At 42.4% G+C, this 23838-nt stretch overlaps 1 protein-coding gene and 1 non-coding gene across 5 annotated transcripts in view; one reads left to right on the forward strand and one right to left on the reverse strand.

Annotated features, from left to right (window-relative positions):
• BRWD3 (bromodomain and WD repeat domain containing 3) overlaps nt 1-14801 on the reverse strand; it is a 131885-nt gene extending 117084 nt beyond the window's left edge. For 3 of the 4 annotated variants that reach the window (XM_078363026.1, XM_035289671.3, XM_035289670.3), the window contains exons 1-4: nt 14585-14801; nt 14387-14445; nt 14158-14187; nt 13688-13747 (exon numbers count right to left, since the gene is read on the reverse strand). Coding sequence is in view for 2 of the 4 variants with exons in the window: in XM_035289671.3 (XP_035145562.1) it covers nt 13688-13747; nt 14158-14187; nt 14387-14445; nt 14585-14615 (180 nt within the window). In the remaining 2 variants the exon portion in view is untranslated. Of the gene's footprint in view, nt 1-13687; nt 13748-14157; nt 14188-14386; nt 14446-14584 lie in introns of those variants that run through there. The other variant, XM_078363027.1, reaches the window with a different exon arrangement.
• A 2043-nt stretch (nt 14802-16844) lies between these two features.
• Nucleotides 16845-16948, forward strand: LOC118150742 (U6 spliceosomal RNA). Its single transcript, XR_004738893.3, has one exon. It is a non-coding gene; the product is annotated as a U6 spliceosomal RNA (small nuclear RNA).
• Nucleotides 16949-23838: the final 6890 nt, after the last annotated feature.

Consider the following 23838-nt stretch of genomic DNA (forward strand, 5'->3'; position numbering starts at 1 on the left):
GCTTAAGGCTAGGAGTTCAAGACTAGCCTGGTAAACACAACAGGACCCTCATCTCTACAAAAAAATAAAATAAAAATAAGAATAAATCATTTCCTATCATCTACAGAGTGATATCCTAAAATCCTAGTTTATAATTCATATTCCTCACATTTAGGCATTTCCTAAATATGACTACATGCAAATATAATTAGTAGCCTTAAAAATATGTATCTAGGAGGCCAGGCAAGGTGGCTCATGCCTGTAATCCCAGCACTTTGGAAGGCAGAGACGGGTGGATCACGAGGTCAGGAGTTCAAGACCAGCCTGGCCAAGATGGTGAAACCCTGTCTCTACTAAAAATACAAAAATCAGCCGGGCGTGGTGGCAGGCGCCTGTAATCCCAGGGGCTTGGAAGACTGAGGCAGAGAATTGCTTGAACACAGGAGGCGGAGGTTGTAGTGAGCCGAAATCGTGCCACTGCACTCCAGCCTGGGCAACAGAGTGAGACTCCATCTCAAAAAAAAAAAAAAAAAAAAAATATATATATATATATATATATATATATAAGTCTTAAGAGATCGAGCGCGGTGGCTCACGCCTGTAATCCCAGCACTTTGGGAGGCCGAGGCGGGCGGATCACAAGGTCAAGAGATGAAGACCATCCTGGCCAACATAGTGAAACCCCCCTCTCTACTAAAATACAAAAATTATCTGGGAGTGGTGGCGCATGGCTGTAGTCCCAGCTACTTGGGAGGCTGAGGCGGGAGAATTGCTTGAAGCCAGGAGGCAGTGGTTGCAGTAAGCCGAGGCCGCGCCACTGCACTCCAGCCTGGCGCCTGGCGAAAGAGAGAAACTCTGTCTCAAATAAATAAATAAATTATAAAATTCACACACACAAAAGTCTTCAGGTACAGCTTATGCCTTTTTTCCCAAAACTGTCTTGGATAAACTGGGCTTCTGTTATCAGCCATTATTTTTTTTATCATGTAAATGCTGTAAGAGGGGGGATTCACACAGAGTAGCAGTTTACATCTTTCTTTTTTTTCTTTTTTTTTTTTTTAAGATAGGGAAGAGTCTCACTCTGCCGCCAGGCACCAGGCTGGAGTGCAGTGGCGCGATCTCGGCTCACCGCAACCTCCGCCTCCTGGGTTCAAGCAAATCTCTTGCCTCAGCCTCCCGAGTAGCTGGGACTACAGGCGCGCACCACCATGCCCAGCTAATTTTTGTATTTTTAGCAGAGACGGGGTTTCACCATGTTGGCCAGGATGGTCTAGATTTCTTGACCTCGTGATCAGCCCGCCTGGGCCTCCCAAAGTGCTGGGATTACAGGAGCGAGCCGCAGCGGCCGGCCGGCAGTTTACATCTTGACTGGTAATCCTTTTCTTCATCCTCTGGACCAACTCAAGATTTATTCAGTTGTTACATAAAAACTTTAATAACTATCCTAGAAATACAACATATTTAGCATATACAGTCCAGAAAATGGAAGTTCTATAATTAGAATTTTTAGAGTTACCCTCCTATAGAAAGAAAATTTTGCCGGACGCAGTGGCTCATGCCTATAATCCCAGCACTTTGGGAGGCCGAGGCGGGTGGATCACAAGGTCAAGAGATCGAGACCATCCTGGTCAACATGATGAAACCCTGTCTCTACTAAAAATACAAAAATTAGCTGGGCATGGTGGCGCATGCCTGTAGTCCCAGCTACTCCGGAGGCTGAGGCAGGAGAACTGCTTGAACCCAGGAGGCGGAGGTTGCGGTGAGCCGAGATCGTGCCATTGCACTCTAGCCTGGGTAACAAGAGCAAAACTCTGTCTCAAAAAAAAAGAAAAACAAACAAAATTTGTTGGAGTTACATCTTAAACTGACATCTTAAGCTCCCCAGCTATTTCATTTTATAGAAACAATGATGTCTGCTTTTCAGCTAATTATATTAAAAGTTTTATCAATTACTCAGTAATAATTCAAAAATACAGAATCATTTAGGGTTATAAATGAGGTCTATATATTCAGCAAATACAATTTACTCCTAACATCTCCCTTTTAAAGACTTGTACAATAAACAAGTTTGATTTTCACTCTATACAATAGAAAATTGCTCCATTTCTAAGCAGTCACATTGAAAAAGTCCTTTTTTCATAAAATCAATACAAATTTGATTATAACACAGTATTAGAGAAACAGAGTCTGTCAAAATAATGGCAATAACAATCTTGAGTTTCAACATGCTAGCTTCTCCTTCAAATAGCAATATCAAGCTTCCAAACTGTATCAGTGTAGTTCTTAAAATAAAGTTTCTGGCCGGGCGTGGTGACTCACACCCGTAATCCCAGCACTTTGAGGTCAGGAGTTCAATACCAGCCGACCAACATGGAGAAACCCCATCTCTACTAAAAATACAAAATTATCTGGGCCTGGTGGTGCATGCCTGTAATCCCAGCTACTTGGGAGACTGAGAGGCAGGAGAATCACTTAAACCTGGGAGGCAGAGGTTGCAGTGAGCAGAGATCACACCATTGAACTCCAGCCTAGGCAACAAGAGCGAAAAGCTGTCTCTAAAAAAAAAAAAACTTTCTTCTAAATCAAACTTCAGGTCTTATAAGGGTAGTTAACTGCTTACTTGAATCTATTTGCTTTTGATTGAAGCTGGAAATTTTTAAAGGTGATCTTTTTAGACATAAAAACTCTTACCTACCCTGAATATTTTTTTTTACATTTTAAAATAAATCTATATTGTTATATAATAGTCTACAAAATTCATGTCTTAATATTATAAACCACTCTTTTTGTTTAAAACTCAAGCATTTTAATCTCAGTCTTTTAACTACATTTATCTCTCTAGAATGTAATGGCCAACTCTAACAGTTAAGTACCCTGAGATATGCAGAAGAAAAGCATTATTTATAAACCAAGTTTAAGTATGTAATACCAGAAAAAAAAGAGTGTAATACAAGGCCAGGTGTGGTGGCTCACGCCTATTATCTCAGCACGTGGGAGACAGAGGTGGGAGGATCGCTTAAGGCCAGGAGTTCGAGACCAGCCTAGGCAACATCGTGAGACCTCCATCTCTACCAAAAAGGTGTTTTTTGTAAGGGTATAACTCAAATTTCGTATTATTCTATAAAACGGCTCTACAAGTTAAATTATAAAGTGTCTGAAATGGAAAGATTCCTATGTACAATCAACCTAACCTCACACCTTAAAGAAGGTAAAACAGATTCAGAAGTGCTTAAATGAAACAGACAGGGATCTGGATTTCTCTGCCCACTGCCCTTTCTACTACTGTTCTCTTAAGGCAGTTGAAACATTTAAGGATAGAGATCATTAACACAAAGCTACAAAGCAATGAAAACTGTAAATGTGAATAAACTGAAAGACATTAAATTAACCATAAATTATAAACCTTCTGGACAGTTAGATCGGCTGACCTAAAGAGCAAATTTCATTAACTGAATTATCACATTTCAGAATCATTATGACAACGGAGAAGACCAGAGAACTCATTGAGATGATACTATTCATGGTAATTACTTAAAAGAAATCCAGCTGGGCAGAGAATAAAATGTAAAAGACAGCAAATCTCAGGAGGCCAGGACTGCACCAGGAGCTACATTCAAAATACTAATTTTTAGACTCCAAAAACATTTGTTTACCCTTGCTTTTAAAAATAATAGTATCAGACAAGTAACTCTAAAAAACAAATACACAGAGAATACTCTACTTGTTTTGCAAGACCATGGCTACAGGAGTTAAATGAAGAAGCAAACTGAGATTACATGCTCAAGTAAAATGTAATATTTTGCCTGGGTTTTCTTTTCTTTTCTTTTCTTTTTTTTTTTTTTGAGCAGAGGATGAAATAGGCAGATACAAAAGTTAGTCATGTAATCTTTTGCTCTTTAGGGCCAGAAAACAAAATGGATTTTGAAAAATACAGCAAAGCCTTATATCAATGTAAGTGTACTACAGAGATAAGCAGGGTATTTTGAAGTATGACAGCCGGGATTATTCAGGCTCTAAAATGAACTAGCTGTTACTCTTTTTTGGTAGTATGATCCAGTAGAGAGATTGATTTGAATCTTTGCAGCATCCACAGCTACTGCTTATGTGATCTTAGGCAGTTACTTAGCCTCTTTGAGCCTGAACTTCCTCATCTGTAAAAGAGTAAGGATAACTGTCTCCAAAGATTCATTTAGGACAAAGACAATCATTCACTCTTGCATCCATTCAGCCATTTAAAGTATAGGGAAGCAAGGGAAAGATTAAATTGCTGCCCTAAGGGAACTCATAGTCTCAGAGGAGCAAACAAAATAGTAAATAGAAGCGAATTAAAGCTGCAAGTGCCCAGAGGTCAGTACAGAGAACTAAGGAAGCAAAGAAGTACAGTACACCTAATTTTGCCTAGAGGTTTAAGAGTTCCTGGCCTGTAGAGGTGGCTCACCCCTGTAATCCTATCACTTTAGGAGGCCGAGGTGGGTGAATCACCTGAGGTCAGGAGTTCAAGACCAGCCTGGCCATCATGGTGAAACCCATCTTTAAAAAAAAAAAAAGAGTTCCTGTCCATTTTTACTCTTGAAAAATATATCTGAAAGGGAAAGGAGGGCATTCCAAGTAAAGAGAAAGTCACCTCAACACAATACAACACTTTGCATGGTGACTAGCGCATAATATCTCCTCATTAAGAAGGGGGTTTCTTTCTTGATGGGTAGGGTGGCTCACGCCTGTAATCCTAGCACTTTGGGAGGCCTAGGTGGGTGGATCACCTGAGGTCAGGAGTTCAAGACCAGCCTGGCCATCACGGTGAAACCCCCCTTCAAAAAAAAAAAAGGTTGTTGCTTTTTTTTAAATGAAACACCCCCAGAGTACAGTGGTCTGTAATCCCAGGGGGATTGACTCAGCCCAAGAGATCAAGACCAGCCTGAGCAAAAAAGTGAGACCCTGGTCTCTACAAAAAATACAAAAACTTGTACCAAAAAAAAAAAGACTGGGCGGTGGCTCAAGCCAGTAATCCCAGCACTTTGGGAGGCCGAGGTGGGCGGATCACAAGGTCAAGAGATCTAGACCAGCATGGCCAACATGGTGAAACCCTGTCTCTACTAAAAATACAAAAATTAGCTGGGTGTGTGGTGGCAGGCGCCCGTAGTCCCAGCTACTCAGGGGGCTGCGGCAGGAGAATCGCTTGAACCCAGGAGACAGAGGTTGTAGTGAGCCAAGATCCTGCCACCATACCCAGCCTGAGTGACAAAGCGAGACTCTGCCTTTAAAAAAAAAAAAAGACTGGAAGAAAACATAAAATATTAACTGGTTTTCCTCTTTGGACATAAAAGAAAACATAAAAAATTAACTGGGTTTTTTCTTATTGATGTCTACAATAACCTGAATCAAATGCTGTGTTTTAATGGTTGCTGTATTTGAAAGAGAAGTGAAAAACCGGGCAGTGAATAAAAAAAGACAGCAGGCAGGCCTTTCTCAACTTGCACCTACAAAATGTTAAAACTTCCTATCACTCTCCTTTGAAAATGCTAATCATTAGGCATAGCATTTCTTTTTACTAGTTTTACGATTTCCTCAAGAAAGAGACAACCAGAAGTGACCCTCCTAGGGTCAGGTATTCCTTAAGTTATACTGCCTAAAGAAAGCACAAAAAGCACTATAACCTGAGGGCAGATAAAATTAAGACAAGGACAGGGGACCCACCCACATTCTAGAAGGTGCTCTGTAGAGAAAATATCCAGCAAAAGAACTGAGTACCAACTAGCAGATAAAATAAACCAAATATATATATATCATGCTTCTAACAAAAGTTAAGAAAACTGAACAAATAATTGAGAACAAACTAACTATAAGGCACAATGGCAGATACTAAAGGGCATGAGAAAACATCTTAAACAGAGTAACTTAAAATACACCAAACAGGCCAACAGAGTAACTTAAAATACACCAAACAGGCCAGGCAAGGTGGCTCATGCCTGTAATCCCAGCACTTTGGGAGGCCAAGGTGGGTTGATAACTTGAGGTAAGGAGTTCAAGACCAGCCTGGCCAACATGGTGAAACCCCATGCCTACTAAAAATACAAAAAATTACATGGGTGTGGTGGGGCACACCTGTAATACCAGCTATTCTGGAGACTAAGGCAGGACAATAGCTTGAGCCCAGGAGGTGGAGTTTGCAGTGAGGGATACTGCACTGCAGCCTGTGCCACAGAGCAAAACTCTGTCTCAAAAAACTAAATATATATATATATATATCTAGATAATATACAGAAAATAAATTCAGGATACGGACAATCACAAGCATTTCGAATCCTTGCTTGCAATAAGATATCTGAAAGACTCACGATAAACCTCTCATTTGTTTAAAAAAAGTGAATACTACACCAATATTAATACTGGCATTCATAAAAAAATGCAAATCACACTAAATATCTTTTGACATACATTAATTCTCATGTTAATTAACAGACACAGCTCACTCATTCTGGGTGCAATTCTGACACTGACATTTTAAATATTCTTTTTCATAGTATTCTTTCATATGCCCCTTACGTTATAAAAAATATTAAGGGCCAGGCACGTGCCTCACGCCTGCAATCCCAGAACTTTAGGAGGTCAAGGGGAGCGGATCACTAGAGGTCAAGAGTTCAAGACCAGCCTTGGCCAACATGGTGAAACTTGGTCTCTACTGAAAATACAAAAATTAGCCAGGCGTGGTGGCATGAGCCTGTAGTCCCAGCTACTCAGGAGGCTGAGGCAGGAGAATTGCTTGAACCTAGGAGGCAGAGGCTGCAGTGAGCTAAGATCATGCCACTGAACTCCAGTCTAGGCAACAGAGCAAGATTCCATCTTAAAAATAAATAAATAAATATTTTAAAAATTAGGAGGTGATATTTCTCTAAGAAAATATAACTTCCGGGGTCATAGTTCTCCAGATTTCCATACTGGCTGTTCAGTCTCTCTGTCCGAATTTTAAAATGCAGTGAACAATTCATTTGCACAGCATTTTACAATTAACAAAATGCATTATTTCACTTTTAACTGACTTGTTCACCACAACAAATGGAAAATTTTCATTTTATAATTAAAGAAATTCAGCCGGGAGCGGTGGCTCAAGCCTGTAATCCCAGCACTTTGGGAGGCCGAGGCGGGTGGATCACGAGGTCAAGAGATAGAGACCATCCTGGTCAACATGGTGAAACCCCGTCTCTACTAAAAATACAAAAAAAATTAGCTGGGCATGGTGGCGCGTGTCTACAATCCCAGCTACTCAGGAGGCTGAGGCAGGAGAATTGCCTGAACCCAGGAGGCGGAGATTGCGGTGAGCCGAGATCACGCCATTGCACTCCAGCCTGGGTAACAAGAGCGAAACTCCGTCTCAAAAAAAAAAAAAAAAAGAATAAGAAATTCAATCTCTGAGGGCTTAAATAATTTGGCTCACGTCACTCAAGTAAAGGCTATGTTCCATACTAAATATTAGGGTCTTTTCTACTAACAACAAAATCCCATGTAAATAATGTCAAGCAAGGGCATCTCTAAATTATGAGAGACAAACACTAAACTGTCTTTTTTTTTTTGAGACAGAGTCTCACTTGGTTGCCAGGTGCCAGGCAGGAGTGCAGTGGCGCAATCTTGGCTCACTGCAACCTCCGCCTCCCGGATTCAAGCAATTCTGCCTCAGCCCCCCAGTAGCTGGGACTACAGACGCATGCCACCACGCCCAGCTAATTTTTGTATTTTTTTTTTTTAGAGACGGGGTTTCACCATGTTGGCCAGGATGGTCTCAATCTCTTGACCTCATGATCCGCCAGCCTCAGCCTCCCAAAGTGCTGGGCTTACAGGCGTCAGCCAAAATAAACTGCCTTTTTAGAATACTATTTTGCTGCCTACCAAAAGGAAAGTGTTTATTAATCATTCAGTAATCAACATCAGTAGTAAAACAAAAACAAAAACACAGGAACTAAAACCAATATTCAAATGTGATAAAGATGCTCAGGACAAAATTTTAAGGCAAATTTACTGAATCCAAATTATTAGTCCCTAACACCAGCTCTCTTCACTTTCACAATATATCATTTGTACTGAGATACCAGTTTTCCTAAGATTAATGATAAATCTCCATAAGGATTTTAAATCCTTGAAAGTACGTTCCTTAGAGCCCACATGTGGGGAAAAAAAGTGCCAAGGATCAATCTAGACAAATAGCAAAAGCCAACATATTCAGAGAGCACACGGTGTCTCAAGCAAGTCAGTAGTCAGTGGTAGTCAGGAATACTGATTTCCAGGTATTTACCTCTGTCATAATACCTATGAGTTAGTATACGCACAGTACACTGCACTGGGGTTGAGCAGAGCATGCTTTTTGATATCCCATGATGCATCCTGTTCTTCCTAACTATGGCTGTGTCCACATAGCAGTTAATAAATCATACAGGCTTAAACTGCTTCCACACTTAGAGATGCAATAACTATGCTACCAACACTCAAAGATCATTCTGCTGTTCCAATTGACAATTTAAGCTATTATTAGTAGTTGGAGAACAGCTGGTTAAGTAAAGAATACAGGTATGTCTGGAATTTAAATACAGTGTTTTAGAGTAGTTGGTGAGGATCAAATGAGATAATGTGAAAACACTTGAATGTGTTATATGCAGATTCAAGCTCTTCTAACAACATATAATCATGGATGTATGTATTTTTTTAAGGACAGTAACAAACATAAGCTTTATAAATGTTTTTCATAAGAAGCATAAAATTACTTCTAGTATTTTGCATATAAAATAAGGGTAATACAATCTACACCATTCCAAATGTAAGCACTAACTGGTGCTTTCGGTTTTATAGATGAAAATGTGGGCCAGGCACGGTAGGTCACACCTGTAATCCCAGCACTTTGGGAGGCCGAGGCAGGCAGATCACAAGGTTAAGAGATCAAGACTATCCTGGCCAACCTGGTGAAACCCTGTCTCAGAAAGGAAGGAAAGAAAAGAGGAAAGAGAGAAAGAGAGAAAGAGAGAGAGAGAGAGAGAGAGAGAGAGGGAGGGAGGAAAGAAGGAAGGAAAGGAAAGGAAAGGAAAGGGAAGGGGAGGGGAGGGGAGGGGAGGGGAGGGGAGGGGAGGGGAGGGGAGGGAAGGGAAGGGAAAGGAAAGAAAAGAAAAGCGAAATAAATGTAAAACCCATATATACCACACCTAAACATATTTATATCTTTGGTTCAGTCTTTTTTGAGACAGAGTCTCAGTCACTCAGGCTGGAGTGCAGCACTGCGATTCCAGCTGACTGCAATCTCTGTTTCCAGGACTCAAGCAATTCTCATGCCTCAGTCTCCTGAGTAGCTGGATTTACAGGTATCAGCTACCACACCCAGCTAATGTTTGTATTTTTAGTAGAAATGGGGTTTCACCATGTTGGCCAGGCTGGTCTTGAACTCCTGACCTCAAGTGATCCGCCTGCCTCAGCCTCCCAAAGTGCTAGGATTACAGGCAATGAGACACCACACCAGGCCCTGGTTCAGTCTTACGATAGGAGTCTCCTTAAAATGATTTAAAAATCTTAAAATGTGGCTTTTTAAAAAGTTTCCAAATCACCATTTCAATACATAAAACTTATAAATTAACATTTAAACACACACAACATAGACTCTGTTGTCTCCAATAAAGATCCAAGGAGGAAGCAATAAATTAGCCAACAATTCAATAGGGTCACCACAAATGAAAGCATGTCTGTATTACTTAAATTATCTACCTTAAGATGAATTGCAAAAAGCAAATCTAATTCTATTATGTGGTAACATCCAACTAGGAAGCAGAAAATAAAGTGCCCAGATCAAACTTCAGAAATACTCACAACTTCAAAATGTTTCCTCTATCATTACTTAAGATCCTGGAAAATTGCGTGCTATATTTTAAATTCCATATTCAAAAACCTTACAATTCAACATAAACTGAGCAAGAAGCTTCATGTACAGATTCTTCTTTTTTGTAATGACATTTTAGAGCCAGATTCGTCAATACTTAACTGCCAATAGTTTTAGGAAAAAAGCACCTTCCCTTGTGTTCGAAATTACAAGTAAAACACTAAATACTAGATCAGATGACCATTTCAGAAAACAGAAGGCAAGGATTTCTAGAATATGTAATTTGGTGTAAACACTGAATCAGATGATTGTTGAAGAAATCCAATTTATCATTACCTTAATATTATTCTGAATAAATTAAGCATTAGTGACAATTGTTCAAATGAAAATATACATATGAATAAAAGGCAAAATTTTGGTTTCAAATATGTAGTATATACGGCCATGCAACCCCAATCTACTATGTTGATATCCTAGTTAACTTCCTTGTATACCCCAATACACCTTAAGTTTGTAGCACTGCTGTAAAATGTAATATTCCAGGCAAATCAAGATAATACTATTTATTAATACTTTGACCTAAATTTCAATCCAAAACATGCAGCTAAATCAAGGACCACACTTGATCAATCCATCATTGTAATGGCACTTTAAAAAACATCTACCCCAGGCTGGGCGCAATAGCTCATGGCAGTAATCTCAGCACTTTGGGAGGCCGAAGCAGGTGAATCACAAGGTCAAGAGATCAAGACCATCATGGCCAACAGGATGAAATCTCATCTCTACTAAAAATACAAAAATTAGCTGGGTGTGGTGGCATGCACCTGTAGTCCCAGCTACTCAGGAGGCTGAGACAGGAGAATTGCTTGAACCCGGGAGGCGGAGGTTGCAGTGAGCCGAGATTGTGCCACTGCACTCCAGCCTGGTGCCTGGTGACAAAGTGAGACTCTGTCTCAAAAAAAAAAGAAAAGAAACCAAATGAGGCCGGGCGCGGTGGCTCACGCCTGTAATCCCAGCACTCTGGGAGACCTAGGCGGGTGGATCACAAGGTCAAGAGATCGAGACCATCCTGGTCAACATGGTGAAACCCCGTCTCTACTAAAAATACAAAAAATTAGCTGGGCATGTTGGTGCGTGCCTGGTAATCCCAGCTACTCAGGAGGCTGAGGCAGGAGAATTGCCTGAACCCAGGAGGCAGAGGTTGCCGTGAGCCGAGATCGCGCCATTGTCCTCCAGCCTGGGTAACAGGAGCGAAACTCCGTCTCAAAAAAAGAAAAAGAAAGAAAGAAACCAAATGATTTAAAATTATAAAAAACTCACTTTAAATACCTAGATGATGACATTATAAGTTTTTACAATCTTCTGGAGGGCAAACAATATATGACAAGGGCTATAAAACTCATGAGACCCTTTGACCTGATAACTCCAATTTGGGGAATAAAGTCCAGAAAAGTAACTGGGGACAGAAGGGATAGGGGAGAAAGTAAAAAGCAGAAAAAGATCATCTAACTATGCAAAGATACTAGTAAAAATCTGGAAGCAACTCAAATGCTCAACTGGAAGCTTGGTTCAAATAACATAGCACCTTAAATACAACTGAATCTTTTCTTTTCTTTTTTTTTTTTGAGACGGAGTTTCGCTCTTGTTACCCAGGCTGGAGTGCAATGGCGCGATCTCGGCTCACCGCAACCTCCGCCTCCTGGGTTCAGGCAACTCTCTTGCTTCAGCCTCCTGAGTAGCTGGGATTATAGGCACACGCCACCATGCCCAGCTAATTTTTTGTATTTTTAGTAGAGACGGGGTTTCACCACATTGACCAAGATGGTCTCGATCTCTTGGCCTCGTGATCCACCCGCTTCAGCCTCTCAAAGTGCTGGGATTACAGGCTTGAGCCACGGCACCCGGCCACAACTTTCTTACCATTAAAATAATGATGACTATTCAAATACACAAGTACATTTTTAAATGTTAAAATAAATGAAGCATAAAATGGACACTGATCACAATTATGTAAAAATATGCCTTTACAATATGAGGAAAAGTCTGGTAAACTGGGTTGTTGGGGTTTTTTTTTGGTGCGGCGACTTTTTTTACTTTTATTTTCATTTCCTTTTTAATCACTGTAAAGTTAATTTCATAAAAGCTTTTTCCTTTTAATCTACTTTGCTAGTTGCTATAAAAAAACACATATAGGCTGTGAAAGGGACAAATGTAAAGGAAAACATTTTCAATACACCTCAGTATTAAAACTATATATAGAAACCCGTATCAGTCATTAAGTGTTAAAGCATATTAATAGGCAGTGATTTTTTTTTTTTTTTATAAAGACGGGGTTTCACCATGTTGGTCACGCTGGTCTTGAACTCCCGACCTCTGGTGATCCGCCGGCCTTGGCCTCCAAAGTGCTTGGATTACAGGTGTGAGCCACTGCGCCCGGCCGGCACTGTTGTTTTTAACTCTTTTAGGAGGAGGGAAAGACTTAAATCCAAGAAAAAGACTGACTACAAATTAACCTGGCAATACATGAAGTTTTTCAAAAATAATTTTCTCCATCTGAGAAATTGTTACTATTAATAGTACAGATGGTCGAGTTTACCCTTATCACAATTATACCATTTTCTGTGACTTGCAAAATATAAGAAAACAATACAGTCAGTAGACTTGGTAATAATAATGTGGCCTCACTGCTGCAATATAATACAAACAAAAATAAAATGAACACTAAAGCAATTTAAATAGTCTTATTGCAAGCAAATTTTAAATCATTTATATTTAGAGTCCAACATACACCTCCAACTTTCTTTAACTTTGTCCGATTTTCCTCCACTTGGATCTTATTTGAAGGAAAGATAGCTGAATTTAGATTTTAGTAACATCATTCCTTTCTCCTTTCATTACCCTCCAATGCACTGCGGCAGCAGCTAACACAAGGGAACCCCCCTCACAAAATAAGGATCACCTGTTTTTGTGTGTCAATGCTGAACAGAAGGTACATTTATACTATGAATTATATTTGCAGGAGAAACAACACAGACAATCCAGTGCCTTTGGTCCTTTACTAAAGTATATTCAATTTTTAAATATGCCCATTGTTGTCTCCTTGTAAACCCAAAATCGTGTTTCACCAATCGTCAATAAAGTCATAACTCAGTTTGTATTTAATGAAAACGGATCTATGCAAATGCGACTTAACAGATGATTGAATGAGCGTATAACATCGGAGATACATAACGATTATGCTTTTACTCAGTAGACCATTACCTAACCGGCAAAATTTGAAAGTGGCCTGATACTCCTTATTATTTTTAATTATGTCGTTTTTCCCAATCCCGGGTCCGTCAATTCCCCTCCTGAGCCCCTTCCTCCCACGCCTCCCTCCTCCCACCCCCCCCCCCAAAAAAACACCAAGCCTGGCCTTAGTTCCCGTATTTCAGGCCAGGACCAACCAGAAACCAGTTTTCTTCCACTAATCCGGAACTCCGGGCTGTTACCAACGCTGTCATTGGCCAGCGTCAGACCTTAGTACGTGCCCCAAGATAACCCCTTGGTTTCTCTCCCTTTTCCTCCTACAATGGGCCTTCCCCAATGTTTGTACCATATTCATAATCCACAACACGGCACCTCTGATAATCAACTCACATTCTTCAAAGTTTTCGGGTGGAAACAAGCAAGGCCAAGGGGAGGGCAAGGTACCCTTTTTCCGACTAGCAGGGATGGGGGAAGGGGCAGTCGTTCTTTGGCTCGGCAAGGAGCTCTAGAACCTCGTCGGCTAAGAGGTGGGGTGGGGGGCGGGTTGGGGGTACAAGGTGGGGAGGGAGTAGAGAAAGAGTTAGGTTAAGTTGAAATGAAAACTTTACTCACCAGATCCTCAAAGCTTCTTCGGTGTTCTTTCCCCTCCCAATCTAAGCGGCGCGGAATCAGCTGGGGGCCGGACGAAAAGAAAGGGGGAAGGGGTGGCAAATGATGAAGGAAAAGCCTCCGCTCCCCATCAACTGGACCCAACCTGTGTCCCAGTCCTCGACCCTTTAGCGTCTTTATATCTCTCGGCCTGATAGCTATTGGCTCAGAGCTACACGAGTGTATGGGGGAAAGAGGGGCCGCGGAGAAGGAAATCCTGAAAAACCGCCTCCCACAAGCATAAAGCGGGGACGAGTTAAGACCCCAGCGTTGTCTGCCCCTTTTGAGTAAAGAAGCCAAATCACCCCGGTGACAACAGCTACGAGTACCCAGATCGAAGCCTCTATCCCAGCCCGTCTTCCGCCCCTGGCTTACCCTCTTCTTCCTCCAGTCTCACCTCAACCCTCCCCACCCTTCCCGAAGGGGGTCCGTACCTGATGCTCCTCGAGCTCCTGCACTAGCACCTGAGCAAAAGGGAAACACAGATATGAGAAGCAGCTCGGTCCATCAACCTATTCCTCCCACCACACTTAAAGCCCAGCAGCTGTTTGAATAGTCAAGGCCGGCCTTTCCGTCACCCTCAGCGGAACTGCTCGTCCCGCTGCCTCAATTTCCCTACTGGGACCATTCACCACGACTCCCAGGTCTCTTTCTTCCCCTTACCTGAGCGGATTTGTTGCAGGGTCCAGACTGCAAGAACCTAGCGATCAGGTAATACAGCTCTGGGGAAGACGGGGGGAAAAGAGGTTGAGAGGGAGGTAAAGAAGAGAAATAGAAGCTTTTTCAAAAGAAACTGACAGCCTTCACGCTAAGCCCCCATTCCCTTAGCCCCCCCTCCGCCCCCCAGACACAGCTACCCACCGGCTTCGATCTGGGTAGGTGCCGCCGCCATCCTTTTCCCGAGGGGGTTTGGGGGCTTCGCTCTGAAGGGGCTGGCGGGGGCGGGTGGGGGCGCTGCCTCTATTGTGGTGAAGCCCCCATGCCCGGGAGTCCCGCCGCTTCCGCCGCACTCCTCGTCCTAGTTTCGCTCTCTCTCGAATTCATCGCCTCACGTTTCGACCCATAGATATTCTAGCCCAAGAGCTGAGGAGGCGGAGGAGGAAGGAGAGGAGGGGGGAGAGAGAGAGAGAGAGAGTGAGTGAGTGAGTGAGTGAGTGTGAGAGAGACGGGGGGGGGGGAGAGAGAGAGAGAGAGAGAGAGGGGGAGAGAGAGAGAGAGAGAGGGAGGGAGAAACGCGGGGGGTTGGGGGGGCGGGGAGAGAGAGAGAGAGAGGAGGGGGGAGAGAGAGAGAGAGAGAGAGAGAGAGAGAGAGAGAGAGAGAGAGAGAGAGAGAGAGAGAGAGAGAGAGAGAGAGAGAGAGAGAGAGAGAGAGAGAGAGAGAGAGAGAGAGAGAGAGAGAGAGAGAGAGAGAGAGAGAGAGAGAGAGAGAGAGAGAGAGAGAGAGAGAGAGAGAGAGAGAGAGCGAGAGAGAGAGAGAGAGAGACGGAGAAGCAGAGGGAGGAGCTGAAGTGGCGAAGAAGTGGGCGGGGACAAAGGGGGTGGAGAGAGGGGAGGGTTAAAGTGGTCATAGGGTTCTGCAGCGCTCGTAGTTCGCCGCTAGAGGCACTAACGCAGCAGCAGAGCTTAGACTCTCCCAGAACCCGGTGGTTGCTTAGCTACAGCTCTGGGAAGGAGGGGGAGGTGCTAACTGACGGCCGACGCTCTGGCAGCCGCCGTGGAACTCTGTGGTGGCATTCGTGTCTGCGAGCTCCGAAGTGACTTGCCCTTCCTGTGAAGGCAATCCGGCCCTTTCCGGTGGAGGACCCGTCCCCCTGAGTTGATCTTGAAGAACTTGAGAGAGGGTGTTTTGACCCAGCTGCTTTCCTCTTTTTCCTCTGGGCACCAAAACGGTTTTGTTTATACTCTACCCCACGGAAAGCCGGCTAGCTGGCTATAGGGTTTTATGCCTGAGGGAGGATAAGAGTCCCTATTTGATCGTGACTTGTTTCTGTTTCAAATTATTATTATTGTTTACCAAATGAAAATGCTGTACTTACCAGTCCAAAGTGCGGGGCTTATATTGATAGAAAACTACTTAAAATAACCCCGGATTCTGACAAATACTGAGTGAGAAATCTGCAATCAGCTGTGAAGCATGTTCCCGCCTTCTGAAGGTTTAACACTTGCCGTAACTATCCCATTCCTACAAAGTAATTTTCTATTGTGTTTTCAAATACTACTAAAGTACTTTAGACAAGAGTTTTCAATAATCTTTATTATTGTATATCTCTATGCAAGGTATTAATAGTTTTCTACAGGTTTGGGACTAAACTGTTTAATATATAACCCCAACCCTTGGCACTGTACCGACCTTCAGTCTTCAGTGATCAAAGGATTGGTATGATAATTGGCACAGATTAGAAAACCGGGTCCTTTTCTTCCCTACTTTACCTTATCATCCTGTCCCCACCCCAATCCCTCACCTAAACCTGGTGAGACTAGAAATGCCGTTTAAGTTGCATGTATTATTTACATTGTAATATTTAAATTTGAAGGCTCATCTAAATTTAGGACTACATTCTTGAGAATTGAGTTTCCTCACTCAAAGCTCTGCCACAGACCACAGTGAGCCTTGAATTTCTAAGCTGACATAAATTTAGCCTATGTTCATTAGCTATCTCTTGTGATTTTTTTTTTCCTCAGAAAGCAATAACCACAGGAGGTAATTGTGAAGCCATAGGCTTATCTTTGGTTGTTACTGCTTTGGAACTTAACAAAACAAATACGGACCGGGCACGGTGGCTCACGCCTGTATTCCCAGCACTTTGGAAGGCCAAGGCGGGTGGATCATGAGGTCAAGAGATCAAGACCATCCTGGTCAACATGGTGAAACCCCATCTCTACTAAAAATACAAAAAATTAGCCGGGCATGGTGGTGCGTGCCTGTAATCCCAGCTACTCAGCAGGCTGAGGCAGGAGAAATGCCTGAACCCAGGAGGCGTAGGTTGCGGTGAGCCGAGATCACGCCATTGCACTCCAGCCTGGGTAACAAGAGCGAAACTCCGTCTCAAAATAACAACAGCAAAAAAAAAAAAAATACGAATAATTGATAAAACAAAATGCTATGAAAAGATACATGAGAGTGCTCACTTCGGCATCACATATACTAAAATTGGAACGATACAGAGATTAGCATGGCCCCTGTGCAAGGATGACACGCAAATTCGTGAAGTGTTCCATTTTTAAAACAGAAAAGAAAAGATACATGAGACCGGGCTGGGCGCGGTGGCTCAAGCTTGTAATCCCAGCACTTTGGAAGGCCGAGGCGGGTAGATCACGAGGTCAAAAGATCGAGACCATCCTAGTCGGCATGGCGAAACCCCGTCTCTACTAAAAATGCAAAAAAAAAAAAAAAAAAAAATTGCTGTGCACGGTGGCGCGTGCCTGTAATCCCAGCTGCTCAGGAGGCTGAGGCAGGAGAATTGCCTGAACCCAGGAGGCGGAGGTTGCAGTGAGCTGAGGTCGCTCCATTGCACTCCAGCCTGGGTAACAAGCGTGAAACTCCGTCTCAAAAAAAAAAAAAAAAAAATACATGAGACCTAGACAACTATTGCAAGTAGTTGAGCAAAATACCAGACTGAATAATTTTTATAAAGTATAATGTACAGGTTGAGTATTCCTTATCCAAAGTGCTTGGGACTTGAAATGTTTTTGATTTTGGACTTTTTCAGATTTTTGAATATTTGTGTATAAATAATGAGATATTTCAGCTATAGGACCCAAGTCTAAATGTGAATTTCATTCGTTTCATTTATACCTTATACAAATAGACTGAAGATAATTTTATATAATATTTCAATAACTACCTGAAACAAATTCTTGACTGCCTTTTGACTGTGGCCCTCCACTTGAGGTCAGACGTGGAATTTTCTTTCCATTATGGCATCATGTTGGCACTCAAAAATTTTGGATTGTGTAGCATTTTGAATTTTGGATTTTTGGATTAGGAACGTTTGACCTATATATAACAGTTAACACTTAACAAGCCATTATTGTGTACTCAGCACTTTTACATGCTTACCTCATTTAATCTTTACAATGACCCTAGGTGATAAGTTCAATTGTTTACCTCATTCCTCACCTGTAAAATGTAAATAATAAATAGTACTTGCCATGTCTACTTCAAGGAATTATAATAAAAGTCATGTGAAAATGTATTTGTGTACTCTTTCAAAATTTATTTGGCAGTTATTCTATGATCACCTCTGTATCAGTCTGAGTTCAATCAAGAGGGAAAAAGCACATTATCATTTGAATAAGGAAAGATTAGGATAAATAATTATTAAAGATAACAGGAGATTGAATAATGAGGGCTTAGCTAGCAAGGAGTGAAGAGAACTCTAAATACTATAGATATAGCAAGTATATAATAGTAGATATGATAGCCACTACCCCCTCACTCTCTGCCCTTAGCTGAAATACAGACCTTCTTGTAGAGAACACAGCAAGTGGAGACTCACTCTATGGCAAGAAAGATGCTGTAGTGCCTTAGAGGCAAAACTTGCTTAAACTCCAACCTCTGGAAATTACTGGAACTCTGCATTCTAGGACTTACTGGAAACCCACCCTCTGGAATTGGCCTGCTAGGGTGCCTGAGAAGGATGTTCATAGGGAAATGTTTCAGCAGAGGAACTTTACGACAAAAACCACAAGAGGGAAGGTGCCAGGGGAAGCTGCCTGACGCTACTAAAACTGCAACACAGAAGCCAGCTGCTGGAGAGAGCTGCACAAGCTGCAGGAACACCCAACCCAGTAAGCCGGCCAGAGGCAGGGAGCAAAACCTTCGCTTTCCGTACCGTCTTTCCAATGCCTTCTTCTGGAAAAGCTTCAGTGCCAGCTGACAAAAGGAAAAATACTTAAATGGCTCAGATCCATTTTCACAGAGCAGTCAACAATGGTGAATTTGGAGATAATAAGCAACAAATCGATGAACTGGCACAAATTCCCTGCTGCCTTCTTGATTGTAATGCCTAGATAGGGAATAGAAAAGTTACTGAAATGTGTATATATCTATTTGTTGTTCAAGATCAATATTAATAAATGAAGACTAATGCTTTGAGGTATTTTGTAACAACTAGAGTCACCACTCTTAACCCTGTGGCCAAAGTCTTAATTGGACAGGGAGGAAAATTTTTATAAACTGAAGCAAAAATTGATTTACAACAAAAATAAATCTGGAATGTTTATTGGTAGGTATCCTAGATTACTTAGTAGGTATACTAGATTCCTAGGACTGCCATAACAAGTTATTACAAACTGGGTAACAGTAAAACAACAGAAATTTGTTCTCTCACAGTTCTGGAGGCCAGAAGTTCAAAATCAAGGTGTTTGCCAAGGCCATGCTCTAAGGGAGAATCCATCTTTGTTTTTTCCAGCTTCTGGTGGCTCCTGGCATTCCTTGGTTTGTGAGAGCATAATTCTAATGTCTGCCTCCACCTTCATGTGTGGCCTTTTTTATGACATGTCAAATATTCCTCTCCTTTTTTTTTCCTCAAGACAGTCTTGCTCTGTCACCCAGGCTGGAATGCAGTGGTGTGATCTCAGCTCACTGCAACTTCCACCTCCTGGGTTCAAGCGATTCTCCTGCCTCAGCCTCCCAAGTAGCTGGGATTACAGGAATGTGCCACCATGCCTGGCTAATTTTTTGTATTTTTAGTAGAGACAGGGTTTCTCCATGTTAGCCAGGCTGGTCTCAACTCCTGACCTCATGATCCACCTGCCTCGGCCTCCCAAAATGCTGAGATTACAGGCGTGAGCCACCATGCCTGGACTCCTTTTTCTTATAAGGACACCAGTCAATAGATTTCAGGCCCACCATAAATCCAGGATGATCTCATCTCTAGAACCCTAACTTAATTACATCCACAAAGACCCTATTTCTAAGTAAGATCATGTTTACAAGTACTGGGATTAGGACATGAACATCTTTTGGGATGACACAATTCAGTATACCAACACATTCTTTATTTTACTCTGTTCTTTAAAAATCAGATTTTAGGCCTGGTGCAGTGGCTCATGCCTGTAATCCCAGCACATTAGGAAGCCAAGGCGAGCAAATCACTTGAGGCCAGGGTTCGCGACCAGCCTGGTCAACATAGCAAAAACCCATCTCTACTAAAAATACAGAAATTAGCGGTAGTGGACTCCTGTAATCCTAGCTACTCAGGAGGCTGAGGTATGAAAATCAAGAATTGCCTAAACCCAGGAGGTAGAGATTGCAGTGAGCCAAGGTCACGCCACTACACTCCAGCCTAGGCGACTGAGACTCTGTCTCAAATTTTTTAAAAAATCACATTCTAATGGAATATAAATGTTAAAAGCTTGGCTGAGTGCAGTGACTCATTCCTATAATCCCAGCACTTTGGGAGGCGGAGATGGGCAGATCACTTGAGGTTGGGAGTTCGAGACCAGCCTGACCAACATGGAGAAACCCCGTCTCTATTAAAAATACAAAATTGGCCTGGCACGGTGGCTCAAGCCTGTAATCCCAGCACTTTGGGAGGCCGAGGTGGGTGGACCCCAAGGTCAAGAGCTCAATACCATCCTGGTCAACATGGTGAAACCCCATCTCTACTAAAAATACAAAAAATTAGCTGGGCATGGTGGCGCGTGCCTGTAATCCCAGCTACTCAGGAGGCTGAGGCAGGAGAATTGCCTGAACCCAGGAGGCGGAGGTTGCGGTGAGCCGAGATCGCGCCATTGTACTCCAGCCTGGGTAACAAGAAGCGAAACTCCGTCTCAAAAAAAAAAAAAAAAAAAAAAAACGAAATTAGCTGGATGTGGTAGTGTATCCCTGTAATCCCAGCTACTCAGGAGGCTGAAGCAGGAGAATCGCTTAAACCTGGGAGGCAGAGGTTGTGGTGAGCCAAAATCGCACCATTGCACTACAGCCTCGGCATTAAGAGCAAAACTCCATCTCCGGAAAAAAAAAAATGTGAAAAACTTAATGGTTCTCCCTAGGAAGGCAGAAGAAAAGAAAAATGGTAGGAAATACAGAGATGGAAGAACAGAAGTATTAAATCGATAAGATTAACGTAACGAACTGTAAGTAAATAGTTGCTTCCTTTTATTTTTTCATCTTCTTTTTTTTAATTTTTTTGAGACGAAGTTTCACTGTTTTTACCCAGACTGAAGTGCAATGGCACAATCTCGGCTCACTGCAACCTCCGCCTCGTGGGTTCAGGCAATTCTCCTGCCTCAGCCTCCTGAGTAGCTGGGATTACAGGCACGCGCCATCATGCCCAGCTAATTTTTGTATTTTTAGTAGAGACGGGGTTTCACCATGTTGACCAGGATGGTCTCGATCTCTTGACCTTGTGGTCCACCCGCCTCGGCTTCCCAAAGTGCTGGGATTACAGGCATGAGCCACCGCGCCCGGCCATAATACTTTATTTTCTATAATAAATGGAACAATTAGGCAAAGCATCAACAGGGAAATAGAATACCTGAACATACTATAAGCCAACGGAACCTAATAGATATCAAGAGACACTCCACTCAGTGAAAAAAGAGTACACAGTCTTCTCAAGTGCATATGGAACATTCTCCAGGAGATACCATATGCTGGGCCATAAAACAAACTTTAATAATTTTAAAACAATAAAAGTAATACAAAAAATTATTAAGTCAAGGAGGCTGAAGTGGAAGAATCACTTGAGTCCAGGCGGTCAAGACCAGCCTGGGCAATGGACAACATAGCAAGATTTTATCTCTAGTAAAACAAAAGAGTATTTACTTTTTTTTTTTTTTTAAGATGGGGTTTCACCATGATAGCCAGGCTGGTCTTGAACTCTTTTTTATTAATGTATTTATTTATTTATTTATTTTTGAGATGGAGTTTCGCTGTTGTTACCCAGGCTGGAGTGCAATGGCGTGATCTCGGCTCACCACAACCTCCGCCTCCTGGGTTCAGGCAATTCTCCTGCCTCAGCCTCCCGAGTAGCTAGGACTACAGGCACGTGCCACCATGCCCAGCTAATTTTTTGTATTTTTAGTAGAGGCGGGGTTTCACCATGTTGACCAGGATGGTCTCGATCTCTTGACCTCATGATCCACCCGCCTCGGCCTCCCAAAGTGCTGGGATTATAGGCATGAGCCACCGCGCCTGGCCATTTTTTTTTTTTTTTTTTTTTTTTTTTTTTGAGACGTAGTCTCGCTGTTGTTACCCAGACTGAAGTGCAATGGCATGATCTCGGCTCACCGCAACCTCCGCCTCCTGGGTTCAGGCAATTCTCCTGCCTCAGCCTCCCGAGTAGCTCGGGCTACAGGCGCACGCCACCATGCCCAGCTAATTTTTGTATTTTTAGTAGAGACAGGGGTTGCACCTTGTTGACCAGGATGGTCTTGAACTCCTGACCTCAGGTGATCCGCCCACCTCGGCCTCCCAAAGTGCTGAGCCTACAGGCGTGAGCCACTGCACCCGGTCTTGTCTTGGACTCTTGACCTCAGGTGATCCAGTCACCTCGGCCTCCCAAAGTGCTAGGATTACAGGCTTGAGCCACCGCGCCCAGCAGCAACAGTATTTAAAAAAATTAAAAAATAAATAAATAAAAGAAAAGAAAGAAAGACTACAACTTGTTTGTGGTGGTGCATGCCTTAAATTCTAGCTACTTGTGAGGCTGAAGAATCGCTCATGCTCAGAAGTTTGAGTCTAGAGTGAGCTATGATCATGCCACTGCACTTAGTGAGACCAACCTGGCCAACACGGTGAAACCCCATCTCTACTAAATATACAAAACTTAGCTGGGCGTGGTGATGCGCACCTATAGTCCCAGCTAGACGGAAAGCTGAGGCAGGAGAATTCCAAGAACCCCGGAGGCTGAGATTGTAGTGAGCTGAGATCGCGCCACTGCACTCCACCTGGCGGCAGTGTGAGACTCCGTCTCAAAAAAAAAGAAAAAAATAATAATCCAAAATATGTTCTCTTTCTATAATGGAAAGAAATTAAAAACAAATAACAGAAAGCAAACTCACAAATGTATGAAAATTAAATAGCACATTCCTAAATAATGAGTCAAAAAGAAATCAAAAGAGAAATTAGAAAATTAATGGCCGGGAGTGGTGGCTCAAACATGTAATCCCAGCACTTTGGGAGGCCGAGGCGTGTGGATCACGAGGTCAAGAGATCGAGACCATCCTGGTCAACATGGTGAAACCCCGTCTCTACTAAAAATACAAAAAATTACCTGAGCACGGTGGCGTCTGCCTGTAATCCCAGCTACTTAGGAGGCTGAGGCAGGAGAATTGCCTGAACCCAGGAGGCAGAGGTTGTGGTGAGCCGAGATCGCGCCATTGCACTCCAGCCTGGGTAACAAGAGTGAAACTCTGTCTCAAAAAAAAAAAAAGAAAGAAAGAAAATTACTTTGAGATGAAGACAATAAAGGCTGACCAAGGGAAAAAAAAGGAGAGAAGGCCCAAATTACTGAAATCAGGAATAAAAGAGATGATACCACTAATCTCACAGAAACGAGAAAGGGTTATAACATAATATTGAGAACGATTATATGCCAACCAATTAGATAAATTAAATGGACAAATTTCTGGAAATATATAATCTATCCAAATGTACTCAAGAAAAAAATAGAAATTCTAAATAAATTTATAATAAAAAGATTGAGCTAATAATTAAAAAAAAAACTTTCAACAAATAAAGTTTAGACGTATATGGCTTCACTGGTGAATTATAGCAAACATTTAATGGAGAATTAATAGACTGGGCATAGTGGCTCTCACCTGTAATCCCAGCACCTTGAAAGGCCAACACGGGCATATTGCTTTATTCCAGGAGTTCGAGACCAGCCTGGGCAACATAGTTAAACCTTATCTTCACACACACACACACACACACACACACACACACACACACAAAAAATGTATATATATGTTAGCTAGGTGTGGTGGTGCATGCCTGTAGTCCCAGCTACTAGGGAGGCTGAGGTGGGAGGAGCCCTGGAGCCCAAGAGATCAAGGCTGCAGTGAGCCATTATCACACCACTGCACTCCAGCCTGGGTGACAAAGTGAGATTCTGTCTTGAAATAAACAAATAAATAAGAATTAATGGCAATTCTTCACAAAT

Source organism: Callithrix jacchus, chromosome X (genome assembly GCF_049354715.1).
Source record: "Callithrix jacchus isolate 240 chromosome X, calJac240_pri, whole genome shotgun sequence".
Classification (NCBI taxonomy): domain Eukaryota; kingdom Metazoa; phylum Chordata; class Mammalia; order Primates; family Cebidae; genus Callithrix; species Callithrix jacchus.